Source organism: Urocitellus parryii, chromosome 9 (genome assembly GCF_045843805.1).
Source record: "Urocitellus parryii isolate mUroPar1 chromosome 9, mUroPar1.hap1, whole genome shotgun sequence".
NCBI lineage: Eukaryota > Metazoa > Chordata > Mammalia > Rodentia > Sciuridae > Urocitellus > Urocitellus parryii.
In genome coordinates this window covers 107241006-107254499 of record NC_135539.1, presented here as the reverse complement: position 1 = coordinate 107254499, position 13494 = coordinate 107241006, and the positions used below count along the sequence as shown (strand labels likewise).

At 40.5% G+C, this 13494-nt stretch overlaps 1 protein-coding gene across 1 annotated transcript; it reads right to left on the bottom strand.

Moving 5' to 3' along the window:
- Positions 1-4466: 4466 nt before the first annotated feature.
- Positions 4467-11454, bottom strand: Slc30a1 (solute carrier family 30 member 1). Its single transcript, XM_026387490.2, has 2 exons — positions 10752-11454; positions 4467-9175 (listed from the first exon to the last, which is right to left on the bottom strand). Exons 1-2 carry the CDS (start codon positions 11371-11373, stop codon positions 8268-8270), a joined length of 1530 nt encoding a protein of 509 aa, XP_026243275.1. The 5' UTR covers positions 11374-11454; the 3' UTR covers positions 4467-8267.
- Positions 11455-13494: the final 2040 nt, after the last annotated feature.

Genomic DNA, 13494 nt, shown 5'->3' with positions numbered 1-13494 from the left:
GGAAGAGAGAAAACATGAAGGGTGGGGAATGACACTCTAGAGCCAGGCCCTGGGGGCTTTCAGGATGGCTACCTCTAATCCTAAACCATAGTCTCACCATGAACTCTCTGTCGGTTCAGGCTTGTTCCCATTGTAACACATGAAGAAATTTGGACTCCCACCAAATCCCTTAAGGAATTATTTATCCTTTAAGCCTGATATCTCAACACACAAACAAACCACAAGTGTAGTTAAAGAAAACTGTTCATCATATTTCACATTCAACATCAGCCTCTCCTTCCTACCTTAGAGCCACAGATCAATGTTTCATGAACTTATTTATCCAATGCAAATTATTGCTTATGCATGAAACAGAAACTTGTATCACGACTTATTGAATTCTATTCTATGCTCTTTTCTGACAAAATTTTATTCACAAAGTAGTCTGCAATTTAACTCCAAAGAGAGCAAAATCTTTGTAATAAAAATACAGAAAAATCAAGTGCATGAATTATAGCATTTAGGCATATATATCAGTCTCATATTGCTGCTATAACAAATTGCCACAACTTTAGTGGCTTACAACAGGAAAGATCTATTATCTTACTGTTTTGGAAGTTATAAGTCTTAGGGAATAAACACAGGTGTCAGCAGAGCTATGTTCCTTCTGAAGGCCTCAAGTGGGACAAAAAGAAAAAATGGAAGAAGAGCCTGCTGTGGTGAGTGGGACTCTACAGTTGATCCATTTCTTTGCTTTTTCCAGCTTCTTGAAGCTGCTTGCCTTCTATGACTCATGACCTCTCTTCAAAGCAAGGTAGCATCTTCACATCTCTAAGTACAATCTCTGCCTCTATCAGCATATCTGCCTTCTTAGTTATTACCACCAGATTCTGATTCTCTGATTCTCTGATTCTCCTGCCTCCTCTTGTAAGGGCCCTTATGATTACATGAGGTCCACCTAGATGATTCAAGATTATCACCCCATCTCAAGATCCTTAATGGCACTTTCAACATCCCTTGTTACATAAGGTATTCACAGGTTCTGGGGATTAAGACATGGACATCGTTAGACGGGGGCACTCTTCTGTCTACCATAATACAATGCCTAATTTTTCTAGCTCATTAACTGTACATTACTAATGTATAGAAACTAGAGATTCAGTGGATTTATCAGTAAATGCTGTCTTATCACTACCTTCAAGAGCAATCAAAGCCTGATGCAAAAGCCCAGGGCAGGTGTTATTGAAGGTCATCCTTGTTCCATGTTATAAAAATGTTCTAATATTGCCTAATATTACCCTTGACCTTTTTGCCATTAGAAAGAGAAATTAGGGTCAGTTCTACATTTTACTCAAATTTGATGGATATTCAAATTTTGTCATAATAACAGATGCTGGTTTTGAATCCCTTCTATATTGCTAAAAGCCCATTTTTTACTTTATACTTTAAAAGAGCTAGCTAAAAGTTTCCAAGGCCAATTCAAATATCTGTATCTGCTTTCTTGGACAGATCAATCTTCAGAATAGATCAGCAATCTTCAGAACAGATCAGAGGAACTCCTGGCTACCTGGACCTATGGCAATCCTTCACCAAGTGTTGTAAAAGCCTCAGAAATCAAACTTTAGAATTTCTACTTTGTCAGGCATGGAAGTACGCATGGTTCCTAAATTGAGTGAAATTGAAGTTCATGTAAAACATGAGGAAATTATGTAAAAGGAGGGGACTTTAATACCCTTTAGTTCCCATAGGAGAGAGTGGAAGAGGATGCAGTGGGGTAGCCTTTTACAGTTTCTCATAAGACAATACTGTCTCCCTAGGGAACACAACAGTTAAGGTGTCTTGATAATAGGCAGGGAAAGGGAGGTAACTATAGGCATTTGTATAGAAGAAGGTCAGAACTGCCAAACTTGTCAATGCACAGGACAATTCTGCACAGCGATGAATCGGGAGGCTGGGGCAGGAGGATTTCAAGTTCAAGGTCATCCTCAGCAACTTAGCAAGACCCTGTCTCAGATAAAAAGTAAAAGGGGCTCTGTGGCTCAGTGGCAGTGGAATGGGGCTCTGTGGCTCAGTGGCAATGGGTCCAATGCCTAGTACCAAAAAAAAAAAGAAAGAAAGAAAGAAAGAAAGAAAGAAAGAAAGAAAGAAAGAAAGAAAGAAAGAAAGACAGAAAGACAGAAAGAAAGAAAGAAAGAAAGAAAGAAAGAAAGAAAGAAAGAAAGAAAGAAAGAAAGAAAGAAAGAAAGAAAGAAAGAAAAGAAAGAGAAAAAAGGCAACAGACATTCTAGATGATCTTTTCAGGGGTCTCCTCATCAACATTTGCCTCAATTACTTCTGCTCCTCATACGCCAAAAGATTCAGTTTTTTCAGCATAATCCTAAGGATGTTTAAACCATGGTTTTCCTGCCCCAGTAGATGCATTACTATATAGTAGTTTAAGTGAAAGCACTAGTTTGTAATCCAGACTTAAAACCAATTGTTATTTTCTCCCCTATCGAATTCAAAGTAAAAATAACATCAAAACATAAGTTTTAAAAGTCTAATTTAGACAAGAAAGCTCTTTTCATCTGGTGACTACAAATAATTTTTAAAAATAATTATCAAATGGTTAAAAATGTTTCTTTCTTTTAGTGCCAATGCTTGCCAGTGTTGAGTCATACACCTTCTCTATCCAGTGCTCAGTGGATGAAAATACTAATTGTATTTTACTTATGCAGTTGGTGAAAAATCCAAAGCAATGCTACATCCTAGATGTCTGAGTTCCAGTCCTGTCTCCATCTTTCACCAGCTAGGTAACTTTGTGTAAGGCGTTTTATTGTCTCGGCTTGTTTGTGAAGTAAGAATGGAATATGTCTAATGGTTTGTAAGGATTATATAAAATAGGCCTCATATGTAACAAGTGCCGAGTATATTTTAGCTCTAATAGTATTGTAACTTTTTCCACTCCTGACATTCCTCCATAGTCATCCAAACACCTTTAAAGACTTCAGTGTCCTGGTCATTGGGCTATGAGAAAATATAGATGGAAAATAACAGTCCTGACCTTACCATTTATAATATAGAAATAAACAGGTTTTTAAATGGGAAAATGCAAGAATGCTATAAATTACTGGATTTAAAATGAAAAAGCCTATAATAGGCTACAGTCCAGAATGGCAAAAATTTCTGAAGGCCCAGAAATGTCTAAAAACCAATATTACTTAGGTACGGTGGCACACTCCTGTAATTCCAGAAACTCAGGAGGTAGAAGAAGGATTGCAGGTTCAAGGCCAGCCTTAAAAACTTAGTGAGACCCTGTTTCAAAATAAAAAATTTTCAAAAGGACTGGGGAATGTAGCTCAATGGTGAAGTGCTCCTGGATTCAATTGCCAGTATCAAAAATTATATATCTCATATAACATTTATCTAATTCAAAAGCAACACATTTATTCAAATATGCAGGGTATAATACATAAAATTGATTTTAGGGAAAATTAGCAGATATTTTGAAAAGCCACATTGCCCCAGAAGATAATTTTTCTCAGACACACTCAGAGATAACCTTCTGAATTCGGAAAATGTTAAAATATAAAAGAGCATGTGGAATCAACTGAAATGTGTATATGTAGATGTGGACATATCTGAGAGCTAGTTCAAACTTTTAGTTCCAAATAACAGGTAAACTGAGTTGTCTTCCTGTGGTTACTTTCACTATAACCCACTCCAAATTTATCCTGTACGGTTAAGTACTTTTTCCACTTTTGGTAACATCTCTTTTCCTATAAAACCAAGTTCAAACTGTTTAACATAAATTTAACCTTGTCTTTTACCATCTGCTTTTACTTCCCAACCCCCAGTTGTTTTTACTATCCTATGATGCCTCACCTGTCAGCCCCACTCCATCTGAACTGACACACTCTTTTCCAAAGATGTTTACCACTTCTTTGGAATATCTACTGTATTTATCAGTTCCTTTGAATGTTTATCTACTACCATTTATTGCCAACTTATTTTTCAACTGTTACCTCCCAGCAGAAGTTCAAGGAAAAATTTTTATGTGAGCCTATTTGTGGAAATCCTGAGGTTCAATTAACACATTCATGTACTAACTTTTAAATTTTGGATGATCACATAGGTACAAAATATTTCATAATCTTTATTAGTAACAATGCTTACAAGTAAAAACTAGGAAGTATCAAAAGCAGCAGCTTACCTGTAACTATATAAATCTAATTTTAATGATTATAACCAAAAGAAAAGATTCATAGGCATTGAGTTTTTCCTATTAGTGGACCTTGATAGTGAGCTACCCTTTCAATTACTACTACAATTTTTGCCCACATTTGTTTCCTTCAATACCACTGTCCTGAAATCATTATTCTGCACACTAGCAACATTTGTTATTGAACTACACCTTTCAACTCAATACCTGAATCCCATTTCTTTCACAAAACCCACCCTAGTATTAAAGGGAAGGCCATATGCACAAAACAAAGTAGATATGAAAATTAGTTTATTTTCTACTTAACTTTTAATAAATGAGAAGAAACACAGTAGTCTGTCTCATATAGAACATTTATAATACATAACAATCCATAAAGCCTCATGGTGAGGTAGGAACAGCTTTGGAAAATAACACACAGTCAAAAAACATACAAAAAGTTAGAAGTTAGGTAAAATGTTGCAGCACTAAAAGACAGTTTATCTGTATCTGCATTTAATGAGATGATAACTGCATTTAACTGTGCCATATCTGGCCCAAAAGACAGGCAACAGCAGACACAAAAACAACACAATTATGAAAGTTTCATAAGAATCACAGAATACACTTCATTGTGCTGTTTCAAGGCAGAACCATAACATGGCAATTTGTGTCTTTTTATATATAACAACATATTACTTGTATGTTACATTCCCTTCAGCATCTTTTTGCCAAAGACACTGAACCATAAAATTTTTGGTTTAAAAGTTTAAATTGTATAACATACAAAAGGCTCTTGTGCCAGTGAAAATGACTGCTAAACATTCCAGAGCTTGTTAGTGAAACAAATTAGCATCACCACATATTGGTAGAGCTACATCAAAATAGTGCTATTACAATTCCCATTTCAGAGACACGGAACACTGTATGACACAGTTTCAATTTAAACAACAAACAAACAAACAAACAAAACCTCCACTTTCCCAAGAGTTTTAACACTGTTTTATCACTTAACTGAAACTCAGTATTAAAATAAATATTTTTAAATTGCAGAATTACTCTCCATATTTGTGTATATGTGAACATCTTAAGACAGCAGGTTAATGACATGTTTATCATTCAAATGAGATCTGCTTATAAACAGTAAATATCTTCAACTCAATACCAGTTAACCTACTAAACATTTCACATTAGGTTCCATAGGTCTTTTCCCTTAAATTTTTCAAAAATTCAAAATTAACTGAATGCTAACAAGACACAAATGTTAACATAACCTTCTACCTAGAATGATTTTCCAAGGTGCACTTAATGGAAATTTTTCCTATTCAAACTACATACCTTAGGATAAAATTATTCAGCATTTTGTTTTCTCAAATATACATACAGCCAAATTTTAGAGAATTTTTATTTTTCAGGTTCCAGTCCAAACTTTTATAATGTAGATATCTTCCAGAATAAACAATCATACAAGCTAAAAGTTAACAATAGAGAATTAAATCTCTCATCACTAAGGTTGCATTTGGCTTGGAAAAATTCCTGGTTAGTTTTAAATCAGGCATATACAGCACCTTCTTCTCAATAAAATTTTCAGACAAGTTTCTAAACATTCTACACTGATCTTGCTCAAATATAAAAGAGCCAGTAGGAGAGATGCAACTCCCAAAACTGATGCAGTGTTATAAAACAGCATATTTAAATAATGGATGTAAGTCTCCCAATAATTCAGGATATTTCTCGAATTTTCTTTCCGTAAGGAATAAACTATTTTGAGAAAGACACTTAAATCCCGCAACATTTAAATATAAAAGCATGTCTTTTTTTCTTAAAGATAATGCTAATATAGCTAAAAATGGGTTAGAAAGTGCATTGTAAAGAAATAAATAATTCTCTCCTAAAACTCAAAAGGTGATTCAGTGCCCACTGATTTTGCTATGACAGAGTCCTTTGAAAAAAGAAAATCCTATGGTACCACTTTGTTACACATAAGCTACTTAAAAATTATGAAAAGTGAAATATCTAAAACCTAAAGGCTATCCCTTCAAAGCACTTTTGAAAAATAAAACAAAGCCCTTGTCCCATGCTCATATACCATTTTAAAAAATTCTCACTCTGGTGATGTCTTCTACTTAGGTGTTATACCACCTTTAAGACAGACCCCAAATAGAACATTGTAAAGAAAACCCCATTGAATGTAATATATCTTACCAGTTATCCTATTGTATCATTGCTAAAATGTTTAGGTAACAAATTGTTTTGAGATCTTAATAAAATGTTCTATAAAGTATTAAATCAGGAATGTACATGATACAATAAAATTTGCAGCTTTCTCTTGTTCACCCAGATAGGTTGCTCAATTTCATGTTTAAAAAGAAAAAACACCTTTTGCAAAACTCAAAGCAACTACTAGGTAAAGAATTGAATGACACACTATCAGATAAGAGTATTAAAAGATCAAGATATATTGCAAATTGGCAGGTTATGGTTTGGCCCATTATAATATATGTGAACTTACAAACTATGTTCCTAAAATTACCTCATTCTTATTGGAAAAACCAGCTGTTCTTAAATAGACCCATTGCCAGCAACAGGCATATATTAGGGGAAAAAACACCATCTACAACAAAAGATCATCTCTTTAAAAACTGTCATATTCAAACACTTTCATCTTCAGACCTATTAAGCAATGAATTATTTTAAATCCCAAAAGTAGTCAGCTATAAAAGTTACTGAAGTAGTCAGAATACCTTGTTTCTAGAAAAATAGAGCTATACATGATAACTGATATTAATATCCATTCTTCTGAGGACAAAAATCTTCATTTTCTTCACAAAGCAGAACCCCTTCTTCTATCAAGAAAAATATAACTTAAATAACCTTAAAATATTTGTGTTGGATTTAAAATCTATAGCAATAATCAAATAGCCAAGAACAATTTCCTGGATGGAAAGCATGACATCCTGCAAAATAAGTCACTGGTCTCAGAACTAAGCAATGTCAAGAACTGATGACTTACAGAATATTCAATTCTCCCTTAATTATTAATTTTTCTAAGAATATCCAGATTGTATTAACCATCTTTCTTTTCTTTCAAGTTAGTGGTTCTTGGCAAAGCACAAGCTATAAATGGTTATACTCAAAAAGCTGTTTAAATCCATTCATGATTAGTCACCATGAAATGCCTTCAACTTCAAAGTTTTTTTTAAACACCCACAATTTAAAAGATTACATTAATACCTTGCATTTAGCAAGCTAAGATCAAGTTAAAATCCTTAAAAATATTTAGATATTTTGTGAGTAAACTTTCAGCTCAATGTTTCTAATACCAATCTTTCAAAGAAAGTAATGCTGGTGAACATGTTCATGTTTTAGGCTAACCTTGGTAGAAGAAAGGAGTTGAAATTCTCAAAATAATTTAGAGATGTAGTCTGAATATTAACATACAATAGTTTAAAGTATTTAGTTTGGTTCTTCCCTGCTCTAACTCCCTATTTAGCCTATTATGTGTAAACTCTAATTCAATTTTTTAATTGTCTGTTTATTGGATTAATGTGTAGCAATATAGAATACGGAATAGTAACTGATCTTATTTTTCTGCTCATAGCCATGAGTCACTCTTAAAATACATTGCTATTATACTATGTAATGATTTCAAAGGGCAAGTAAACATTACCCAAAACTTGCTGACGATTTTACAGGTCTACCAATTATAATCCTAATAAAGAATAACAATGGGGGGAAAGAAAAGCAGAGAAATTCCAGTAACAATTTTTAATTTATTTATCCCCCTAATTTTTTATCATGGGAAAACCGGAAATCAAATGTCATTATGTTATATAAGGTTTATACTTACTTTAAACAAAAATGTAACATAGTGTTAAAACTGGCTTTCAAAAATTGTTACAGCATAGCTGTACTCTGCACTAATAATCACAAAGTTGTAATATAGAACTCTGTTATGCAGTCCCATTATGTTCTTACAAAAATAGAATTAAACTGTGTGACCAGACAAGGACTTCAATTACACTACTTGGCAAACTTAGAATTTCAATGGAGTCTTTTTCCTCTTGCAGTTTAAAGCAAAAGTCAAATATCACATCTTTTTCAAGACTCACAAAGATGATTCAGGTTGCTTGTTTGGCACTTTTTTAATCTCTATCACAACAGCAGGGATGTTTTCAACTTTAGTCCTCCTGGGCTTCTTCTCTAGATTGTCACTAAGTTCTAAACAAGAAATGCTAACTGCTGGGCCCTTTTCTGCATCCTTTCCAGGATGGGCTGGAGGCCGTGTCCCACAACATTGCTTCAAAGCACACTGAGTCCTGCAGGCAAGTTCACAAGGGACTACACTTGCATTAGAGCCTACACTAGCAAATTCAGGCTGAATGGTAGTAGCGTGAATTCCGTGATTATGAAAAACGCTTTTAATGGTTTTAGCCACCTGCATGTATGATGCTGGGTCTTCGCATTTTATGTGAGCAGTGGCAATGATTCTGCTTCCAGCAAGTTGCCAAACATGTAATTCGTGAACTTCCTCAACTCCTTCAACATCTTGAAGTTCTTTTAGCAAATGTCTGATATCAATTTGTTTAGGAACAGTTTGTAGAAGAATAAGAGCAGATTCCTTAAGTAATGGGTAAGTTGTGTAAAGAAGTATACAAACCATTACAATACAAAGAGTTGGATCTAAATATAGTACCCAGCAAGGACCAGCCTCATGAACTGATGCATGAGTACTATTAATTATGTCTACATAAGCTTTGCAGGGATCAGGGAAACATGGGTTCACACAAAAATCCCCTTCAGAACAACCTTTCCAAGAAAAGAAAAAGAGCAAGGCATTTACTACTACAATCACTGAACCCAAGGCATCTCCAAGGACATGCAGAAAAACTCCACGCATGTTAAGTTGTCCGGCCCTATCATCTTCTTCTTCCAAATTCATATCATCAGGTTCTCTGATAAGATTCCCATTCACTTGTACTTCCACTGCATCATCACCTCTGGATTTTTCTGGATCTACAAAGAAAAAAAATATTATCAAATACATTTGAAGTGTTTTTATGTAAACATCCTTTTCTAATTCAAATGGTAAAGAAGGTAAAATTAAAAAAAAAACACCAAAGTATGCTCAGAGTAATTTCATATAAATTGACATTCTGGGAACAAGCCAGGACATAATGGCCAGGGCTAAATTAAGTCATTAAAATAATGCTTCTCCACTCTCCTAATTACTCTCTCTCCTTCCTAAAAAGTATATCTTTTCTAGAGGGGGTGAGGGTCCTATAAACATTCTGCTGCATTTTTTGGCATATACAAAGGAAAACACAGAACTAAAGATTATCATCCATTAAATGCAACTGTGGATATACCTACTAATAAAAAATGCCTAATTTAACACTGGACTTTCTCTACCATCATTGAGGTAGATTGTGAGAATAAAACCAGTTCTAACTTGTGAAGGTTTATCAAGAACATAAAAGATACTTTAGGTAGAAAGGGTCTAAAAACTAAAAAATCAACAATTTAATCACAGAGACTATTAGTAAAGTTGGAACTAAATGATCACTACCTACCCTAAAAGCTTTAAAGTCCCAAGTACTGATTTTTAAAAGGAATTATACACCAGACAGAGTAGCTTAATTTTCTCTAGAATAACACCCTGCCAAATGGAATGAGAAAAACCCAATATTAATTAAACCTTTTCAATGCACAACTAAAACTTCACTAACATGATATCCTGCATTTGAAAAAGAAAATTGTCTCTGTAGAATGATACAACCAGGTAAATAAATACATATGGGGAGGAAAATGGAAGAAAATACAAACTGTTAACATCTGTGCGTGAGTAGTATTGGTTGGCTCTTTCATTCCTTTTTTTCAACATTTTCCACATTTCCTTCCAGAGTACTTATGTTTAGAATTAAAAGCCTTCATTAAAAATATAAGATGAATGCATTACCATCACTTCTACTTTAGTACCATTATGAACAAAGTCCTAAGTGAAGTAAATGTTAAACATGCCCCAACAGGTCCCTAAGCCTATGATTTTCAGGATTAGGTGTCAATTAAGTGAAATACACACTGGTGTTCATAAAAGAAACCTTTAACCAGGGTTTATACGCTCTAAATGCATCATTATGAAACTTGTTCAATGGGCTTAAGAACTACTTTTGGGGAGGAAGGGTTCCTACAGCCCAACATCTAGGACCAATTGGGAGTTTTTTGCATTTCCCAGGAGGGCAAGGAATTGAACTTGGAAAGCATTCTGACCCTGTTACGCAAAACCAGACAAGTCTCTAAAAAATACAACCTATAAAGACACTTAAATGCGGGTGCAGGGTGCAATGGGATGAGTCTCCCCCGACGTTCCTACCCTCAGACCCACAGTCCCTCCACTTTCAAGTGAATCGAGCCCCCACGCTCCTCCGCCAGGATGAAAGGGGGAGAGTGCCGGTCACCGACCCAGCCGGGAGGAGGCGGCGCGACCTGGGCGCGCGGGCACCAGGGGGCGTGCGGGCCATCCCGCCGAGGGCCAGGCGAGGGTCCGGGCTGCCCAAACCAACCACCTGCGGCGGCGACTTTCCCTGCTTACCTGCAGAGTCCAGTTTCAGCCCGTTGGAGTTGCTGGTATTGGCCACCAGGGTGTTGGTCTCCTCCTGGTCTGGCCCGGGCTCGCCCGGGGCCACGCTGACATCGTTGTCCCCGGTGCGGTTGCTCTTGACGCGGACCCCTTTGGGGAGGCCGTGGCTGTGGCCGTGCCCCCCGTGCGAGTGGCTGTGACCGGAGTCCTGGCTGAAGCCGCTGTGATGGTGGAAGAGACAGAGCCCCAGCACGTTGACCAGCAGCCCGGCCACGCCGACTCCGAGGACCACCAGCGGCTGCTGCATCTCGTGCGGCTCGATGAAGCGCTCGATGGCTTCCAGCAGGATGGCGAAGCAGAGGCCGGTCAGGAAGATGGCGTTCACCAGAGCCCCCATCACCTCGGCCCGGATCCAGCCGAACGTGTTCTTCTGGGTGGCGTGGGTCCGCCGGGCGAAGCGCTCGGCCACCAGCGCCACCACGAGCGCCAGCACGTCCGACAACATGTGGAAGGAGTCGGAGAGCATCGCCAGCGACGAGGTCACCCGGCTGACCACCACCTCCAGCACCATGAACATGAAGGTCAGCATCAGCATGCACAGCAGCCGGCCCCGGTTCTGACCCCAGCACCCCATGGCTGCGGCTCGGTGGCCCGCCGCAGGCGGCCGGGCGACTCGGGAGGCGGCGGCTAGGCGCCGAGGGTCGGCGACCGGGCGACCGAGGAAGGCGGGCGGCGCGGGGCTCTCACGGCCCGCGGCGGGCCGCTCGGGAAACCGCTGCGGGGCTCCCGCGGCCGCACGGGGGCGAGCCCGGGGTCAGGCCGCCGCGCCCCGCGCCTGTAGGCGTCTCGGCCGGCCGGCGGCGCGCAGCTCTTCAGGCGTCCGTCTTCCGAGCCGGCGCCGAGGCCCGGCTCGGCCCCAGCAGCCCCCACACACACACCCGGGCGGAGGCGGCGGCAACGGCGGCGGCGGGGGGCTGGGACTTCCAGCGCCGGGGGACCGAGAACAGGCGGGCGGCGGACGAGGGCGGCGGGTGGCTCCGCGCTGAGAAGGCTCCGAGCATCTGAGGGCTCTCCTTGCTCGTCTCCTCGGCTGTGGCTGGACTGAGGCGCCCACGGCTGAAGCGCTAAAGAGGCGGCAGCCACAGCAGCTGCACTCGGCCCGGTTTCGGGCGCCTTCTTCGCCCCCCCGCCTTTGCAGACGGTTTACAAAAAAACTTTGCTTTGCACTCGGAACCCCCGTTTTCACACGGACCCGAGCGTGACAAGGCCCCGACGCCCCGCCCCCCAGACCCGGCACGCTTCCCCATTGGCCAGGAACCCTCACGACAGCCGTGGCGTCCCTCCCATACGCGCTCGCTACTGGATGGAGACGCGGAGGGGCGGGAGTGGGGCGGGGTCTCGGCTTCAACCGAGGGAGGCGGGGCCTTTCCCTCCTGGAGCCGGGCGTGGGCCCGGGGCCGCGGCCGGGTGCAGCGGCGGGCGTCGTGGGGGAGGGTCCGGGGTGCGGGCCGCGTGCAGCAGAGGGGGAGGGGCGGGCAGGCAGACCTCCCCCCCCGCGATGTTGCGGGGTCCTGGTTTCGGGTCTGCGGGTCCTCACAGACCCCAGCACACCTGCGGGGGCCAGGCTTTAGACAGACTTTGATCTTAGGAGCCGAGTCCACGTGGGGGCGGGCCGCCGGGCGGCTGTGTGACAGACCCGCCACCTGGGAGGGGCCGGGAGCAGAGCCCCTGCGTGCGGGGCCCTCGGGTGCGTCCTCCGGGCACAGGAGCCTGAGATTAGGCCACCAGACTCATAAACAAGTGCTGCACGTAACTTGTGACTCTCGGCTTAGCACCGAGCTGAGGAGTTAGCCCTCAGGCGAGTGGCCTGAACCGAGAATCTTTGTAAATGGTTTAGTAAAGTGAATTACTCCGATCATCACCTCCCCGGGAGACCTTGTGTAAATCAGGTATTTCTGTCACTGATTATCTAAGAACAGTTTAGGGACGGACTTCAAGCTGGAGAAACCTGGGCTCTGATCCTTGCCTTGTCGCAAGCCAGCTGCGTGACTTTGACCAAGTCACCTAATCTCTCTACACCTGTTCATCTATAAAGTAAAGGACTGAACAAGTGGAACTCTTAAGATTCCTTCTAACTCCAAAATTCTAAAGGCTCTATGATTTCACACTTTATTTATAGACCACAAACAGCGGAACCCTGTGTTGGCTGCTAGGGGGAGGGGCAGGGGCAGTAAAAATACAAAAGAAAAAGCTGTCCAGGTGGAGGTAGAATGTAAAAAATTTTAAGTTTACTATGAAGTGTTCTTGTAAGTTTTGCTAACCCTAAGTTTAGATTGAACGAATGTGTACTGTGGAGATATATATATATATATATATATATATATATATATATATATATAGAGAGAGAGAGAGAGAGAGAGAGAGAGAGAGAGAGAGAATAATCTGGAAGCCAAGACTTCCTGATCGAAAGTGGGCTGGTAACTGGAGTCAACAAAATGGCCTGAGATGGACCTTTAAGGCCTCACCCCTGAACTGGATGAAGGACCCCCCAACTAACTGCTCCAGGTTGCTATAAGTGTAGTGCCAGTCATTGCCTTAAGATGCCTAGGTAAGGCTTATTTGGAGCTGTGTTGTTTTGCCCATCCCCCCACCCACTTATTCTTATACATTTTTTGTGATGTGTATATGGTGTGTTTGTCATCTCCCCATCTAGCTTGGAGAGCCAGATGTTCATCTTCCGTTTCTGCTTGGCTGG